The sequence below is a fragment of the Neopelma chrysocephalum genome, unplaced genomic scaffold (assembly GCF_003984885.1).
Source record: "Neopelma chrysocephalum unplaced genomic scaffold, ASM398488v2 Primary Assembly neopelma1_59, whole genome shotgun sequence".
NCBI classification, from domain to species: Eukaryota; Metazoa; Chordata; class Aves; order Passeriformes; family Pipridae; genus Neopelma; species Neopelma chrysocephalum.
In genome coordinates, this window is record NW_020897714.1 from 14,286,409 (window position 1) to 14,305,642 (window position 19,234).

At 35.4% G+C, this 19,234-nt stretch overlaps 1 protein-coding gene across 6 annotated transcripts in view; it reads right to left on the bottom strand.

Annotated features, from left to right (window-relative positions):
* The window catches only part of ANKS1B (ankyrin repeat and sterile alpha motif domain containing 1B), a 423,694-nt gene that overhangs the window by 348,159 nt on the left and 56,301 nt on the right, over positions 1 to 19,234 (bottom strand). For all 6 annotated transcript variants that reach the window (XM_027679966.1, XM_027679964.1, XM_027679965.1 and 3 more), the window contains 3 exons: positions 15,112 to 15,408; positions 7,559 to 7,634; positions 4,372 to 4,473 (listed from right to left, as the gene is read on the bottom strand). In XM_027679966.1, coding sequence (XP_027535767.1) covers positions 4,372 to 4,473; positions 7,559 to 7,634; positions 15,112 to 15,408 — 475 coding nt within the window. The remainder of the gene's footprint in view (positions 1 to 4,371; positions 4,474 to 7,558; positions 7,635 to 15,111; positions 15,409 to 19,234) is intronic.

Genomic DNA, 19,234 nt, shown 5'->3' on the forward strand with positions numbered 1-19,234 from the left:
AGTGATGCTGGCCTCCTGCACTCAAGGGAATGGAAGATCTACTTGTCCAAAGAGCAGGAGAGAAAGAGCAAGTGAGAATACACAAAAGAAAGCCAGTGCTAATGACACCAAAGCTATTTAAGCAGAAAGGAGAAGAAAGGAGTCCTGGTTCTGCAGCTGCTTATACATTTTCCATTTATGAATAATTCGATAACAGGTACAAACAACGTTAGGTTTCTAAGCAGCTTCAGCAGAAGAGAGGAAACAGCTTTCCATTGCATCTCCCTCCATACTGTCTGTGCAGCGATGCTTACTGTGCCTTCCTGGGGCTTGTGCCATTTTTCATCTGTTTATCTACTATCTCCTCTTTTTTTCCATAATAACAAGAATTCTGCTTCCAGAAATAGTAAAAGAGCAAGATTCTAATAGAAAGCATAGTGGGCTGTGGAGAAAGAGTTGAAAGACAGTATAGCATGCACCTGCGTCACGTTCGTATGTGGTAAAACTAAAACACAGCTGGTTGGTTAATTTTAGGCCTACTAGCCTTGGCAACATCCCTTTTATCTTCAATGCCTAATTATAAAGTCCTAAGTGCCAATACTGTTAACTGCTTCAGCACTGAATGTTGTTGTTTCACTGCACTCATGAAATGCATTCAGTAGCCTCGCCTTACTTGGCACAGTATCCTAATTCTCTGCTCTTTGAGTACAGAATGCCTATACAGCTATTTCTTCCTTATCAAATTAAAAATCTAAACTCTAATAAGTATATTTAAGTGAGTTCAATGCAACTCAGACCTGAGCAAGACACTGAAAATGAAGTGACATGTATGAAAGACACGTTTAGAATTAAAACTTGAACTGTCATTTCTATTAATTCCATCTGTAATTAACAGGCAGTAAAAAAACCATTCAGGTGGCATATAGCTTGCTCAGCCTTTTTCATGTTGCTCTTTAAAGTGATTTTTTTACTTATTTTCCTTCTATCAGATAATACATCAACATCTCAAAAAAGATGGCAGACTTTGCAAACACACAAAAAAATATTTTTACAGAAACTTCCATTGCTATTTCCTCAGGATAGTGAGAAAAGATGTAAAGTAAAGATCACAAAAACACTAGGATCATTTCTAAAACCTCATCAGCAAAAGGTTTTGTTTCTTTTAAACCCATAACCTGTAAAAAGTAGTTTTCTAAATATTCGTTTAAAAAGGAAGAACAATTTATATCCACAGTTCTTAAATTCTATGAGGGCATTCATTCACAGCTGGCTACCAGCCCTGAAGGTTTTAGGATCAGCTCAATGAATTTTGCATTACTGCTTCCATTAACTGCTTCTAAACATATAAATTACTTTATCTTCTTCAAAGAACTTTCTCATAAATATCCTCAAAACCATTTTCTATCTAAACTTTCCTTACAACTCTGTTAACCCTCTGCATATAGGGGTGAAGAACCTATCAGGCCCGCTGGTAATACTAGACACATTATTTCCTTGGTAATTTCTGCCAGCCTGTTGTTCATACGCCATCTTTCAGCTTATGTGGAAAGCTAATGTTTTGTGGCAGGGACAAACATTATGCTGTTAATGCTATAAACTGTGCAGTAACACTCATAACAGTGCAAGGGGTAAACAGTAAAAATTAATGAGAATGCTAGGTGATAAAATCTTACTCTATCCTGGCAACAAGGCGAAAGAACAAATTCAATGACATTATGTCTGCAAAAAGAACAAAATTAGCAAGAAACTTACAAAATCTGGCCAGTAATTGTCTGACACCATTAATTTAATTTCTTTTTCCTATAAGTCTACATGAAGGAGACACATAAGCTTCTCTAGACAATCATCTGAAGAGAGTAGCTTTAATGGGTACGTATTTGGAAGCCACTGAATCTCTCTTAGTAATTGCCCTTTCTTTGCATGGAATTCATTACCCATCATCGAACTCAATTACAGTACATTCAGGATTGCCAAAATCCCAGTGCTTCACTGACTTTTCAGCTACAACAGGATAAATATACACACTTTAATGAAGAGCATACTCAACTGGCTTTTTGGAGGAGGGCAGGTCAACTGTATCATCAGTAGTGCTAGTACTGAATCATACCACTCCTGATTTTATTTTTCAACTTCAGCTCACAGTTCAAACTTTATCTTTGATGGATAAAGCTTCAGCGAACATTTTGCTGATGAAAAAGAATCTAAGTGGGTTCTAAGGGAGTTCTGAAGGGGCCCCTCAGGTTGTCTTGAGAGTCAGAATGACATCTTTGTAACATTTTTCATCCTTGCACCTCACTTCTGACTATAAGGCAGACAGAGCAAAAATAAACAGCTGCTCATTAAAAGCACAGTTTCATCACACTAATATGAGCTGAAACTACTAAGCAGTCATCTTTATACTTTCAAGGCACACATTTGAAAAATGCATCAAAAAGCCTTGAAATTGATATATTTCTTTTGTGTGTGTGTGTGTGTGGTTAAAAACTAAGGGCAGGTACTGATCCATCAACATGAGAAATCCCTGAGAGAGGTCTGGGTGCTTTATTATTCATAGAGCAAGGGTACTTTGAAGAAACTGTTCATCAGTGGGGTTGAGACTGCAAGATTATCACACTAAGGAGAAAATGGAACAATAAAGAGATACTAAAATGAAAATTAGTTTAGTTGGTGATGGAACTTCATGATAAAACCTAGATTAATATCTGAAGGATGATTGATTTGGATGTCTAAGAAAGTAGAAGTTCTGACTGACCCTTTTCCTGCCACTGAAGAAGTTTCAGTATAACATTAACTCTCTTTTCCTCTACACAGTGGTATGTTCATGCTGCAGCTGAGTGAGGACATAAAGGTTGAAGCTTGAGTCTGAGTCTGAGTCTAATTAGGAACTCCCTCCTGCTGATAGGGGGAAGCCCTACATCCCTCACGCATATCCTCCTCCCCACTTTTTGATTCTGCCAGATACCTGGGACAGAGCTAACTCTAGGACCTGAATCACATAGAAGGCAGGTTCATTAAAACAACAAAAAGTATATTTATAATATTATTTCTTAATATTTTATATACTATTAAATATATTTGATATAATAAATACATTTTTGTATTTTAATGGTTCATGAACTGTATCAGGTCACTGTGAAATCTCCTGTAAGTGGGGAATATGTAAGGGAACTGTGTAGGTGGAAGTAGAGGAGGAGGAAGGGGGAAATGAGGGAAACAGCAAAGGAAAATAGGAAGGAGGGAGAGAGGGAGACCTCAAGGCAAGCTGTTAATTCAGTTCAGCTATAACATGAATCTGCTTCTTACAGAAATACCTGTCCTCCATCCTGCAAAATTTTCATTATACTTTTAAGAGCTTTGTATCTTCAGTCTATCATCTCACAGGAAAACTTTACTGAAGCTAGTCAACAAGTTTGGAAGCTATTCAGAAAAGAAAGGACACAGCATGGCCACATGACCTCATTTTCTCTAGGAAATGCTCTTATAAAATATAGTTATGCAGGAGACTGAAGCATGAGCTAGTTCATATGTAGAACCACCACTGAACTGATTAAAATGGCTTCTTTAAAGGTGGGATAATCAATACAGATGGAGATGCAGCAATGATACCTGCAGGGAACTCCTCTGTCAAACACAGTCAATGAAAGACTATTCTGAAGATGCAGGAAAAAAATTTCATAGAGGAGAATAAATTATATTTAACACTGAGTTATGTCCTAATTCATGTTTCATCACTTTACTGCCATCTTCTAGAGTAAAAACCTGTAGTAAACAATGGACTTCCAACAGTCTTACACCATGAAAGAAAGATGAGGAATGACAACAAAGGTATGTAAAAAAAAAAAGCATTATTTCTGCTGTAATAACAAGCTATATTGCCTGGTTTGGTTTTTATTTGTTTTGTTTTGTTTTGGGGGTTTTTTGTTTGTTTTGGGTTTTTTGGGGGGTTTTGTTGTTGTTTTGTGGTTTTGGGTTTTTTAATTTAAGGAAATTGAGAAAAATATAATGAAATGTTTTGGAAAAAAATCATCATCTTTCAGTCATATAGTTGTCATTTATGAATGAATTGAGCATTTCAATCATAGGTTATCATTACAATTTAATAGAAATGAAGTGAAACATTACAGTATGTTATTGGGTAATGAAGAGTACCTATTAAGTGACACACCATGCTAATTTCTATGGTCCACAAAAAAGAAAGGGTTTACTCTGAATTTCAGATACTGAACCACTTATTTTTGTTCAACTAGCAAACAAGAATTTTGTATGTTTAATTGAAAAGACTGTTCTTTTCTATAACAAAGTATTTAAAGAATAGAAATTACTATATGCCTTAATATTTCTCCATGCTATTCTGATTCGCCTCTAACAAATGTATCACTGAATATGACTTACCTTGAAGTAGAGCTGCAATTTGAAGTGACTGCTGAGATGGATGTTCTTTAAGTATATCCAAAACCGTTCTACCCAAACTGTCCTTTATGTTGGTATCTATTCCTGAAAAAGAAAATGATCTGTGGTGGAATTTTTAACCCCAAGTGCTTTGGATTAGAAATGTACTGTATCAGACTCAGCTATCTGGCAAATTGAAAGCAAGTGCTTTTACAACTGCAGCAGATTAACAGCTGCATTACAGCTGAAGTACACCAGACTCTTTAAAGCTTGAGTAGCCTAAAATTCACATGCTGACATGGATGGTTTTCATGTTTCTGTAACTCATGGGGATATAAAGTAAGCTTCTTAAACCAAATTTGGGATTATTTTAACAATCTGTTTCTCAGAAACAGGTATCCTGAAAAGAATATTTTATAAAACCAAGAAATTCTCTGAATGTTTGTCCTATGTTCCTCTCCAAACTGCTTTAATTCACTGGGGACTTTCTAGTTGATAGTACCAATAGGTGTTTTGGGAGCAATACTGTAAGGTGATAGATAAGGCTACACAAAAGGAGAAAAAAACTCCTGATGGTTTCCTGGAAGACCCCAGCTCCTGGGGAGACATACCCAGAAACTAATAAGAGGACTAGACAAAGAAAGGAGTGATATGGAGATAACATGGCCTTTATTTGCAAACCTCCTGCCAGATGGGAACATAGAAAAACACCCCTTGCGCCTGTGTCATTTGTCTATCACCCCAAAATTAGTTTATTGGCTATAGCCACTCAAAGTGCCTAAGCAAAAAGGTATAAAAAGAGATTGGACATAAGCAAAAACAGGGGAGAAGTTCCATCAACACTGCGAGAGACGACGGCTGACAAGCTGGTCTTTCTCCCTTTACTTCTGGTGATGCCTGGAAGGTGAGACATATCTTAGGCATGCTAATTACTTGCTTATAAATCGCTAGAGTTTACTTTTGCTTCATAGTATTCTTAGTAAGTTGTTTTGCTTTAAAGTTTTTGCTTATGTTTTACTTTATTATTATTACTACATGGTTTAAATGTGGTTTTGCAGTTAGACCCTATTCCAGACGAAATGAACCCTATAAATTGTCACAAATTTGTATTAATAAATGTGTTATTTTGTGAACTGTTAGAGTGAGTCTGTTTCTAGGTGCTGACAGTTTCATGGACGGCGAAATAACTCATAGCAGAAACTTGCTGAGGGGTTTCCCTATCGCTATTAAGTGTAGTCTCTATAAAAAAATGTATCAAATGTAATGTCTGTCTCAGCCAACCTGTTAAGCGAAGGGTCTCACCTAATGAGACACTAACAGACTGTTTTGGACATTAAAAGGCTTTGATCTCCTGGGGGAACACTGATAGACAAAAATAAATTAATATAGGTTGGACAGAAAATTCTTCTGCCCCTTTTTAGCATGACAAATATGAAAAAGTTTTTAACTTTATGTTAATAAAGTTGTACTTCATGGCAACATTTTTGAAATTCATGCTCTGAATAGAGTGAAATGCCCATGTGTAGTATGCGGGCATTGGGAACAGCTACAGCGTTTCCTCACTCACTGTTCAGACTGCTGACAAAGTAATTGGCTCAAACTGTCAATGTAACCACTATGTTTAAGGTTTGCCCTGAATCAGAACCTGTTGTATATGATACTGCATGAGTCTCTACCTTTGCCTTGTAGGGCTACTTCGGAAATGTTTGCCCTGTGGTAGAAGACTCAAGTTGTTTTTCAGTTTGGATGTACTTTCATAAAAAGTAAAGGCATGAAAAGTCCTAACAAAGTGAAATTCTTCTCAGGACACTGAACAGAGAAGATCAGAGGAAGTAGGATTTATAAGCACATTCTGAAAGCACTCACCAGAAAAGGCTGCATTTCTAGTAATTTCCTAACCCAATGGATAGTTTCCTAGTTCATTTTGTAAGAAAGAGATTTTTTTTTCTCACTGAAAATAAAACCAAAATATTGCTGGGCTAATTTAGCCCAGCAACTAAATTAGTGGCAGCTGACTTTCAGAGGCCAGACACACCAACTTACACTTTTCCTTCACAGTAGCTACTTAAAACATCTTCTGAGTCTTTCTGAAGCAGAACTAGAGAAAAGGGCATTGTTAGGTAAAAAAGGAAGAAGGTGGGGAGTGTTACAGAAGTGCAGAGCATTTGGGGTTGAAGGAGTTCACCATGAAAATTCTACTATCCTGCCTTGTACAATTATATGCTGGTAGAGGCTGTAACATGTATTAATCTATAAGAGGTGTTCTTTTTCTGTAGTCTAAAGGGCTTCCTATGTTTCTGTGATGTTCTCCAGTCCTTCCTTTTTTAGGAAATAAAAACGAGAAGATCCCTTTCAGCCTCCTTCTTATTCATCCAAACAGAAAAGCAACTTGGAAGGACTTTTTTTTCTGAAAACAGTTCTCAGATCAGGTTGAGATTCAGATGAGAAGCTGTGATTATGACATACCTTCTTCTGCAATATATAAATAACCCCACAAGCACTGATAACAAAGATGAACGAGATCCCTCAGTATAACAGAAGTTCACGTATCAGCAAGAAGTTATTTCTAGATATTTTTATTTTTGTTGATCTCATTTACCTAAGATGGTTGTCTAGATGAGTGATTTACCTGTAAAAAAATTCTGAAACTCTTATTATGTAGTAGATGGGTTTGTTTGGACTTTATATCCCTGTTCTTCTGTCCTTTCAGGACAAATGCAATTCTCAGAGACACAGTGCCTCCCCCTTTCTTCACAGAGACTCAAAGTTTATCCAGGAAATGAAGGAGCAAGCAGGATAGCGTGGTTGTTAGGAATAGCTAACGGAAGGAAATAAATGTGAACACGAGCATTCTGGTCTCTACATCAAAGAATATTCTTGGCTGCCTTTCAGAGTGAATAACAAAATTTTATGTAGCCATTTTGTTCTCAGAATACATTTATTCTCAGAATACAGTGGTATACACTGAGTCATATATGGAATTTATGAGTCTTAGCACAATCCCCTTTGTTCTCTGCATATAGCAATTTCTTATTCCAAAAGAACTGTGTTTTAAAGAGAAGTACATGTGATTAGATTTGCAAAGGTTGATAAAGATCAAAGTAATTTGTATAACCAAAAGTTGATGAGGCACACAGAGATTAGGAAAATTAAGAATATTTGTTCAGTGTTTCCTGTAAATCAGATTTACCTGTTTCAAGCAAAATGCGTACTACCTCCACCTTTCCAAATAGGGCTGCTTCATGTAGTGCGCTCCCTTTTTCTGTCTAGAAAAAGAAATATTGTGACATTTAAAATGCAAATTAAAATACCAATGAATCTTTTTGTAAAGAATACATTAAGAAAAGAAGTATTTCATTATTTTTTCCTCTCTATTGTACCTACACATACAAAACACTGAATGGGCAAGAACAAACACTACCATTTTTTATTATTATTATAGATAACAACATAAATGTTGTCAGTTCTACTATAAAATTAATACCTATATAAGAAAATATAGTAGGAACGTAATACAATTCCCAGTTAACAAGCCTGCATTTGTGTAAAATTTCTAGACTCCTGTAACAGGCAGTGAAAATCTAGTCAATACCATCAGTATCATCAATATATCAGCTGCTCAGCAAAGTCAGACAGGTTACATGGGGATATCTACAATTAGAAGTTTTAACGTGAAACTGGATCACACCCTGGAAGATCAATTCAGTTGCACGGTGAAAGATGCCCCTGGATATCCCACCTGGCCCCCAGCTGATGATCCAGTTGATGCTCACGTTTGATCTGCCTCACATCTGCCTCATACAGATGCTCTGCATACCCTAAGGCATCTCCAACAGCATTAGATGTCTATGTTTATAACATTTAAATTCTACCTTAGATCTCTGTGAACTTGATTTTGCAGGTTTTTTTGACCCAAAAAAGAGCAGACTTTTGCTCAAATAAAATTTACAGTACTGAAAAACAAGCTACCTCTCTTAATAAGCTACTTTTCTTAATATTTTATCCTGCTGACTGTAACTGAAAACTCTGAACAACACATCTTTCCATACAATAGCATTGCCACTAGCTAAAGCACTACTAAATCTCACTGAATATCTGGTTTACCTCCTTTTTTTGATAATAAATTTGATTTTGAGATTTATTTATGGGCAAATGTTAAAGGTTTTACTCCTTGAATTTGTTTTTTCTATATTTTATCCAAATGCACCCTTGTCATACTTGCTATGGTGGAAAGACTTTAAAGACACACACATACACACGAAAAAAACTCCAACTCTGAAAGAATACAGTGATTCATTATTAATTACTTGTGTCAGAATACATGAGAACTACAGCAATTCAATGACAGGATATTCAGAAGTAATCAGAGATCCTGAGATAAGGTGTGAGCACACTGTAAGGGTATACATGCTCTACCAATTGAGCCTGAAAAGTCTTTCCTAGGTCCACAATAGGAAGGCTCACCTATTATCTTTCCTCATACTTAGTACATGGACATATAAAGTAGAGGATGCCCAGTGATATCTACATCCCGTGCATCAGGTCTACTGACAGTATAACAGAGGAGAAGGAAGTCAGTAGAGAATGAACATATGAAACACACTTCTCAAAACAATTTCTAATCTTTCCATTTTCAGAAGCAGTCCAGATGAACATTTACAGGCTTATTCTGAACAAGAAGACTAAATATTCAGATATACTTAGACACAGTTTCAGAATCCTTTACTCAAACGATATCTCCAGGATGTTTCCAGTTACTGCAGTTGACTTCAACATGAGCTAACTGCAATGACAGTGCAACCATAGAGACTTAAGTGCAGCTCAGAGATTTTTGAGAATAATAACAGTTCTCAGAAAAGTCACTGAACTAAATAGTTCCAATTACAGAAAGGGGTTTGACATCAGCAATCTCGAAAAAGACTTTGACACAGCCTATTATTCTCTGTATGTGATATGGCATTTCCTTTGGATCAGTCACTTACTGACATAAATAAACCTCAAGACTTTTGGCTGGACCTGGTGCTATTTACGTAGAGTTCCCTGTCATCAAGGAGGAGTGTTGACAGCAGGTCAAGGGAGGAGACCTTCCCTCCTGTTCACCACTGGTGAGTCCACACCGGAAATACTCTGTCCAGTTCTGGGCACTCCAGTACAAGATAGATGCAGAGCTACTAGAGGGAGTCACTAAAATGATTTAGAGACCAGAACACCTCTTTTATGAGGAAAGGTTTAGAAAGTTGGGACTGTTTAGCCTAGACAAATGAAAGCTTATAGAAGGACCTCGTCAATGTGTACAAATATCTGCAGGGAGGGAGTCAGGTTTCAGCACGTCCAGTGACAGAATAGATAATGGGGAAAAACTGACACACAGTAGGTTCTGTTTGAACGCAAGGAAACATTTTTTTGCTATGCAGGTGACTGAATGCTGGTACAAGTTGTTCAGGAAGGCTGTAGAGTTTCAATCCTTGGAGATACTCAAAAGTTGCTTGGACATGGTCCTGGGCAACTTATTCCATGGGATTCTGCTTGAACAGGGTAGGTTGGCATAGAAGACTTCCAGAGTTCCCTTCCAACCTCAACCATTCTGTGATTCTGCCAGGGATAATAATTAGCAATGTATACACCAACAATGAAATCCACAGAGGTTCAATTGTTACAGAAGGTCTTAGCACTAAATTTTAGTTCTATGAGGATGAACTGCAGAGATGGAAACCAGCTGCACCTTGACTAAAATTGCAGAGGTCACTCTGTACTAATAAAGAAGAAGTGGACATACTTTAGTGAAAACAGCTATCTAGAATCCATTGCTGTAGCATGATCTGAGACTGAGAAAGATCAATGTTCTGGCATGCTAAATCAACAGTTTCGAGGACAAGGAAGAGGATCTATACTTAGACTACTAAGTTAAAGGGTGGAAAAGATTCTGATATGATACTTGTCACTGGCAGCAGTCCTTTCTAAATCGAAATTCCCCACTGGCGGAAAGGGGAAGCAATATTTTCCTTGATGAAAGCACATATCTCATAAGAAATGGAATGAAAACGAACACGCGAAGAGGAAATTTCCTGTAGATGTCTAAGGCAAACAAATCTAACTTGAAAGCCAGAAGACAGCTCTGTAACAATGAACTAAAAGCTCTGCTATGCATAAAGGAGTATAAAACCTTAAACCACCTCTACATACGTAATTCATAGTGTTGGGGGAGGTATCCAAAGCCAACTGCCAGGTTTTTTCCTTTCTTGCTTCTTGGTCTATTCTACCGTGATATTTCCTGTCATATCTGAACACAATCCTCTAATGCTTTACAGGCATTCTGCACTGCCCTGCATTCTGAGGCAGCCTATGCCTTACAACTCTGAGCTTTCAGACAATGATAATGAATGTCATATCCCGGAAATGAGATACATATTACAAACAGTCTACTCAAAAGAGGAATTTAAAAGGCACACCATATAAGCAGTGCAATGATCTGTATGCTCTAAAGGTGATTCTCTGAACAAGAGGGGAAATATTACCATGAAACTGAACTAAAATCAGTCTGAGAATATGGAGATTGAAAGCACACTTGTAAGATGCAGATGTATAATCCTGCATAAGATGTCACAAAGATGAATGCTGACATAAATCTTAAAAGCCCTAGGCAGGATTTCACGGTAATAGTTAATAACTAACAACTGAATCAGATCCCTCGACCCAAAAACTATCCAGAAGGCAGAAATGTCCTTGTTACCAGAGTTCAGTTACCAAACTCCGTTTTAACATAGAGAAAATGCTGAGCCTCAGGATGAACAGGGCCATGAGAAATTCTGAGGACTGGCTGAGTAGATATATCTCTCTTTGTAAATGTACATGTGGCTTACTACTTGAAGGCAGAAGTAAGTTTGGAATGTTCTCTTCTTGTGCAACAGAGCACATTACACAAATCATGAGGATTGAAAAATACAGTTGCAAATAATTTCTATCTATTATTTAAAATGTGATAGAACTTTTAGGTAGATCTTTTTCACTTACAATGACATACTTTTGCACTAATATACTCTTCTTTTCTATACTACAGCAAGTGAACTTAAGATTTATGGACAATATTCACTGCTTTACTTCCTGAAGCTTTCACTGGGTTGGATCTTATGTTTCTGGCAAAGTGAACACTACCATTATATTTAGAAATTCTTTCCCATTGATACTTAATACAAAAAATGTTGGCATTTTTCCATGAATACACTGAGCTAAAGTCTGCTTGAGTTTGCATCAATGGCTTATATATTGATTACCTGCCACAAGTTTTCTGTATATGAAATACAGAGAACTGGAGCACAAATTGTGCTAAGCATATAACAAAACAGTACCTGCCCCAAGTAGCTTACAGCCAAATACAGGTACAATGTCATAGCGGGACACACAAAGCAAGCAAGTATAGAAGGACACTGTCAGCAGGAACACTAGGATACATAAATCAACTTTGCATACAATTTGCAGGCTCACATAGAAGCATTAAGGGTTTTCATAATGACAAATTAATTTTTTTTAAATCATGCAAATATGCAAAAGCTTTTAATTAGGCCACTTGTTTAGTCCTAATTTATAGGCAGTTTGCTATAGTTTTGATACCGATTTCAGACAGAACCTGAAAGACAGAATGGTGGCTTTGCAAACTGATTCACAGAATATCCTCTATACATAGTGACATCAAAAAGTAAGAAGGGGCACAGCTTGTTGCAAGAGAACTACAGAGATAAACAGTGGAAATTGCCATACTTATTGTAACAGACAGGGAAGGCAAATAGGGATAGATGAAAGTTGGATCAGAAGGGGACTAGTTTTTAAGGTATTTACAATTATTAAACTACTGTTTGCATGAAACAGACTGAAACTGTGCAGTACCTTATTTTACTGAGGGCCCAAAATCTATCACTCACCCAAAACCTCTGTATTTTTCATGTGTTTCAATTTAAATGAAAACCTCAAAACATAAAGAGATGAAGCATATTTGCCCAATTCTAAATAATTTCAGATTGCAGGATATTGGATAGACCTGGGAAGTGAATAAAATGTGTGATTAATAAATTCAAAAATTAAATGCTGTCTTTTATTAGCCCAAGTATTTGTTAATATTAAAGTTCTCAGGGAGTACAGAAGAGAAAGATAACATGGCTAAAGTAAACTTCCCATTTAAACAAATATATCTTTACAATTACAGAGTGATAGGAGACAGGCTACTTCTATAATCATCTCTCAACATTCTGAGAGCTCTCTACTGGTGATAAACTGAATTTATGTAACATGTATGAACTGTGTACAATTTTATTTACCACATAAGATGTTACTTTGTATATTGTTCTTTCCCAATAAGTGATGCAGATCAATTTAATTAATAACAAAAGTCGAGTTCAGTTTTAAGTAACAGGTTCATTGCATGTTCTGCTCAGTTTAATTATCTGCCAGTAATCATCAGCAGAATTTTTCAGAGGCTACAGAAGTAATAAGTCAACAATATGTACAGAGCCAAACTGCCAATATGCTAAGACGCTGAATGAAAAGGAACATATTGATAGAGAATATGTATACCGGTGAGAAAATAAATAAGTGATATTTCCTTACGGCAAGGAGGACAAACATAGAAGAAACAAGACAACCTAGTGCAAAAAAGTAAAACACAATAAAGTAAAATAACTGCCCTGCCTCTGAATAACTATGAAAAAACCCAAGAATATAAATTACTTAAAAGCAATTAGAATAAAAATAAATAAATAAACCAAGTAAGCCCTGTAATTTTAGTGTAGATGCCAAACATCATTACTAAAAGAATCTCTCATTTCTTAAAAGAAGATTGTAAAAAAAAATTGCAGCCACTGTATTTTTTAAAGGCCAGTGAAAAACTTTTGGTATAACTATAGATAAAAATGGCTTAGGAGAATTCACAGTAGTGCTAAAATTATCTAGATTACATAAGAGGAAGAACACATTTCATAAAAGCATTGCGTAATATTTTGCCCTCACGTAACCACCAGTCTTTAAGTTGCCATGACAGAGACTATTTTTCTTCAATTATTCTGTCTTAAATATCAATTCAGGCTTCACTTTCTGAATTTTTCCTCATTTGCTAGAGATAGAAAAGAAATTATACATTCAGAAACATGCATTTGAGAGTTCTGTTATGTGTTTCTGTAGCATTAACCTTTTCTAAATTACTGAAGATGTAGTAAAAGTCAGATTAAAAAAAAAAGAGCTGCTTGTATTAACCTTTGCAAGTGTATCTCTTTCTAGTAAAGAAAATCAAAATCAAATTAAATTGAAAGTATAATGGTAGGCAAATACACAAGAAGGCAAACCACAGGAAAGTGTTTCACTTTAAAATAGTTTGAAGCAAGTAATGACGCCAACTCAAAACATACTAGAGATAATAAAAGTAGTAAAAAAATGTTACCACCTCATCTGCAAGGCACTTAAGAATATCCATTTTTAATCTTAAAATATTCTAATATTTTATGGTTTGCTTTGTTCTTTGTTTTTTCTTTTTTTAGTCTATTTTTTCTTCCCCAGTTCACATTCTTTTTCTCAAAAGTTGAAAAACAGCACCTTGATGGAAGAATTCAGAAATGAAAACACATGGAATCCAAGTGTAATCTTTCTATATAAAAGGGAATTTTACGTACAAAGGTGTTTGATTAAATGCACATAAAACTTAAAGTGGATATAAAATTTAGTCAAAGTTTAGGCAAAGTTCCCCAGATTTATTAAGTGGTAGAGAATGTCTGGATGTGACTCTAAACTAGATGTAATTATGTTTGGTTTGTTAGTTTATCTGAAAATAGATATAAACCTGAAACAACCTTAATTCAAAGTATATTTATATATATATATTTATATATATATATATAAAATATATATATATACCAAGAAAGCTACTTTAAATCTGAGGATAAAATACACTTTAAAAACAAATATAGTGCCGACAATTAAATCAAGTAAAATCATAAGACTGCGGCAACACGTCACGTATAACAGAATCTGGTCCTCTCTTATTAAAAGGCCTGGACACTTTCCAGTAGAAAGAACGGAACATAAAATTTACTGCTGCTGTACCTTGTAGCTGTCCCAAACTATGTCTATTTTATTTAAAGTTACTCCTTTTATGTTATTATAACTTACTGTGCATAGAACTAGATGCACCAAGCACCTAACAGCTTGGAGTCAGTAGCTGTAAGAGTGTATTGCTATAGAATTTTCTTTCAGATTTAGACAACAAGTTAGAAATGCAGAAAATCAAAATGGTTATTACCTAGTAACTTCGGGTTTAGCATGGAACCTAATAACCTTAAGAAAATGAGTTCTCAGTCAAGCACTGTTTCAGATTGCTACGACCATAAAAGGCCATAGCTTTAGCAAATCAGATTGGTATCATTACAGCCACTGCTGTAGAAAATATAATTATATACACCTACATGAACAGTTGATGTGATTTGTGTATCTACGTCTCAAGACAATATAAATATATGCACTCAGCTTTGAAGACATGCATCTTTCTTGAGTTACCCCTTTGAATCATTACCCCTTACATCATTTGCAACGTAAAAAATAAATCTGTATTATATTTCACCTTGCAGCATTTCTAACAAAGTAAATGCAAGTGTATTTTAAAGAAAAAAGTAAGAAGTTATTTCATTTGAATCATATTCTAATGATAAAGGAAAAGAAGGAAAGGAAGAAAGTATGAAAGGAAGAAGAAAGAAATTACACACTAACTTGGCAGCTGACATCCATTCCAGCCTCCAGAAGCACCTGTACGACAGCTTTGTGGCCATTACGTGCAGCAAGATGCAAAGGAGTGTGTTTTCTTGTATTGCAGTTCATCAGGTTTGGATATGCTTTAATGATCATTTTTACAACACGCAGACGTCCATAAAGTGCTGCCAGATCCAGAGGTGTTTCCAGTTTGTTGTTCCTTATTGTAGGGTCTGTCAGCTCTTCCAATAGAACAGCAACAACTTCTGAATGACCATACTGAGCTGCACAATGCAGTGCTGTTTCATTTTCATTGTTCTGTTAAAGCAAAATAAAAGCTTCAGAAATTCATGTTTAATCATACAATAGAACTGTTCAGCTTCTATAAATTGCCTCCATGAGATCACTACAGAAGCAGGGTTTCTAATATAATGTATGGTAATGTATGTTAAATGCTTCAAAATTACTCCACTAAAATTTTACTAATAATACATTATTACTTCAGCTTTGTGGCTCTCAAGCAGATCAGGTCCCTACGTGTCCACATTGCTCCCAATCCATTTTTAACAACATGCTCCCAAAAACCTTGTAGGCTCATGACACATAATCTGTAACTCTCCTTGATTCAACTGTTCCTGAAATCATAGGTGAGTCCTTCTCTTAGAAACGCTCTGACACTGAAGTCTCTCTTCTCATTTTTGCTGGTTTTGTACCATAGCAGTTTGTTATTAGAGAAGTGAAATTATGGAGAAATACAGTGCAATGAAAATATATCAGGCACAAGGTTAGTTTCATGTATCACTATAAAAAGTTACTATCAAGACAAAAATTAAAGTTTGGAAGAAGACAAAATAGCAACTGTAGAAAGACTTAACAAATCACTTAAGCAGTTAAGTCTTCTCAGCGCTCCAGGGAGAGATATATGTGTGTTTTTTAGAGTACATGAGTATGTGTATGCTGTGGACTGAATAGGTTTTTCCTTTATAAAGCAATGCCCCCCAAGTCTTTCCCAAAACACTATTCAATAAACTTAATAATAAATATTGAGGCTAAGCCGTACCTTCTTTAACTGTTTTCTTCCAGTTCTGTCTGTATACTTGCAATCCCAAAGAGACAAATAACTTCAGGCAAAGAGGAAGGAAATCATTTATACAGCTCTCTGGATTCTATATGCCATCTATATTATTAATATATCATATATAATCTCTATAAAGCCTTAAAATAGGCTAGACCCTATAAATTTTAAAAGTATGTAAACTGAATGCCTCTTCTGATTTATAAAATGTTATGACAGTTTACGAAATGTTGTAAAAGTCGAAAGCCAATAAGCTAACGTGTCATATAAAGAAATAAAAAATTAATGTAAATTCAGAAAAGATACTAAAGAAGGGTAGAAATGTAATTCTAAAGAAAGGAGAAGTGATAAATCTGAATCCATAGTTCTATTTCTCAAGGAAACAACTGAAGAAAGTTCAGAGGACAGAGAACTGAAAATAGAAAAAAAAATTGTCTTTTTGAAAGACAGAAACAGTGAGAGATTCAGAGAAATGAGGCTTTGGACTCTTACTCATAAGCCAGCGAGCAAAAGAATATCCATCCTGTACAGTACAAACTAGAAAGATGGAAAGGGGAAAAACTTTTCTTTTTGGTTACAGTGTTTCTAACTCTATAATCAAGAACTTAATGCTTGGGTTTGGGGTTTTAATGTCATTGCTGTCATTTTCATCTCTTCTTGTAATTTGAAGTGACTCAGATGAACTTGGGAAACAGAAGAGACAGATAAATACATTTAGGTAGATCAATGTTGCAGTTAAACTCTTCTGGTTTCTGCACCACCACACAAAATCCGAGAGACTGGAATGTGTTTCCTTCTAAACTGCAAGACATAGGCTGGAGAAAAGCCAGGTAGAAAGTGAGAAGCTTCCATTGGCAGACATAGCTTGATGACTAGTAAGTATTTGAATCATTGTGCATTATTCAGACCACCATGTGCTCTTTCTTTATTACACAGACCATAAATTCAGATTAAAAGACATACCATCACAATCCTACATGGCTGCAATGATCTATCAACCACCTGTGATAAGCTTTTTGTACTCTAATGACTTCTAATGTATCCTTTATACAAGACTAGGCAAAGCAATTTTCTTATGTACAGTGGTATACACACAAATCACAAGTACAGTTTATTAATAGTTATTTTTAGGTTTTCAATATTTCATGGACAGATAGAGGAATAGGCAATTGCAGCCTAATTTTGTGTACAATTAAGTATGAAAATCAGATAACTGCACATAAAATGCCAATTATGGTAATTTTTGCCTACAGTTATTCTATACATCCAATGGAAATAGTTGCACAAAGAAATTAGATGTATAACTATATTCATATTCTGGGAGGAGAATAGCAAAATACATGTTTACAACTCTAAGTATCTGTCCAATATCTGTTCATGTTTGAATTTTTTTTCAAGAATTTATGGATATTACTTAAAGTATTTGGAATCTTATGCCAACGATCTAGTATTGTAGGTTAAAAGTATTCTGATTAAAAGTTTAAAGACACATAAAAATTAAGTTTGCTATGGCCCTTTTCTCAAAATGTGGTGATAGATACAGACACATAGAGACCAAATGGTCCCAATCACTGCTGCTGAGCAGCCAACCGAAATTTGCTCCCTCTAGATAAAGAATATCCAGCTGAATTTTCATGCAAGGGCATATTTACAGAAAAGTATATTTTAAAACAGCATGGTGTACAGAGGTAACAAAATGTTATTTTCAAATATACATTGTTGAACATTTTTCTATGGTTTGTATTTGCCAAATTAAACCTATATTTCACTTAATGACCAACTGATACAAAATTATAAAGAGCTAGGTATCAGAGAAATAAAGCAGAAGAATCCAACCTGGGCAAACATGATAATTAAATTACCTATGTATATGCAGTCAGAACAGGCATTGTATATACTGTGTCATCAGAGCTGAGAGGTGTTACCCAATTAGAACTCTAATAAAACATCCTTCCCTCTTCAAAATGTAAATTAATAAAAGACAGAATGATTTTTAACTTTCAAAGAGTAAATTAAAACTTGTTTAACTGCCCTCTAAATTTATCTGCTTTGACAATTTAGTACTACTTATATAAATCACCTTGGAATCATGAGGTTTTTCTGAGGAGGGAGGAGAGAGGTTTTATGTAGGTTTTGATAGTCTGCCATCTTCAAATTTAGGAAAGACCAGAGAGACACAGTTGGTTCAGCATTCCCAGAGAGACCCCTAAGATAATGGAGGCTCTAATGTGTATTTCCTGGACTGGAAGAAACTATCTTCCTCTTCTCACCCCTCAGGGAAAGATGGCCATGAATGTCTGTCAGCCTTATGAGTTTCCTCCTTAAGAAATTTGTTTAAAGAAGACATACAGTAAGGATAATAATTGAAAAAAACCTCCAACATATTAAGATATTTTAACAATTGAAATTATGTGATTTCCCTGTTCCCACAAATGCTATTAGTTCTGACAGGTCTTTTGTACGGTCAAAGCTAACTCAGGTGTAACTCTATTGATTTGCAGTAGTAGTAGGTAGGTAGTTTGTCTCCATATCTCTAAAGTATTGTGAAGCAATATATGAAATACTCTAAAGTATTGTGAAGCAATATATGAAATACTCTAAAGTATTGTGAAGCAATATATGAAAGATGTGAAAAAATATTTTTGAAGAAATTACTAATAATTTAGTACTACTGCCTATATTTTCAGTCCCAAGTGTAAACAACTGCTCTTGGAGTACAGAAAGTTTATGTGTTAACAGCCACTGCAGTGAGCGGTTAATCTGCTATAAAATGTCTAAATGAAAGTTACCATTCTGTAATTAGAGCTTCAAATTTGATATCCAAGGGCTTAAGAATACATAGTGCTGAAGAAAAAGATTAGAATTCTTGTAGGAATTTCAGATGCTTCATTACATGTTAGAAACTACAAGATAGACCCTACGAATGAGTGATTCTAAGAACAAAAAAATCAAGAAATCAAAACCAAGTGAAGACATACAAATGTAAGATAAAAAGAGTAGACCAAAGTTATGCAAACACAGTATAAAACAGAAGTCTCTGATATTCACAATTAATATTTTAACCAAGCA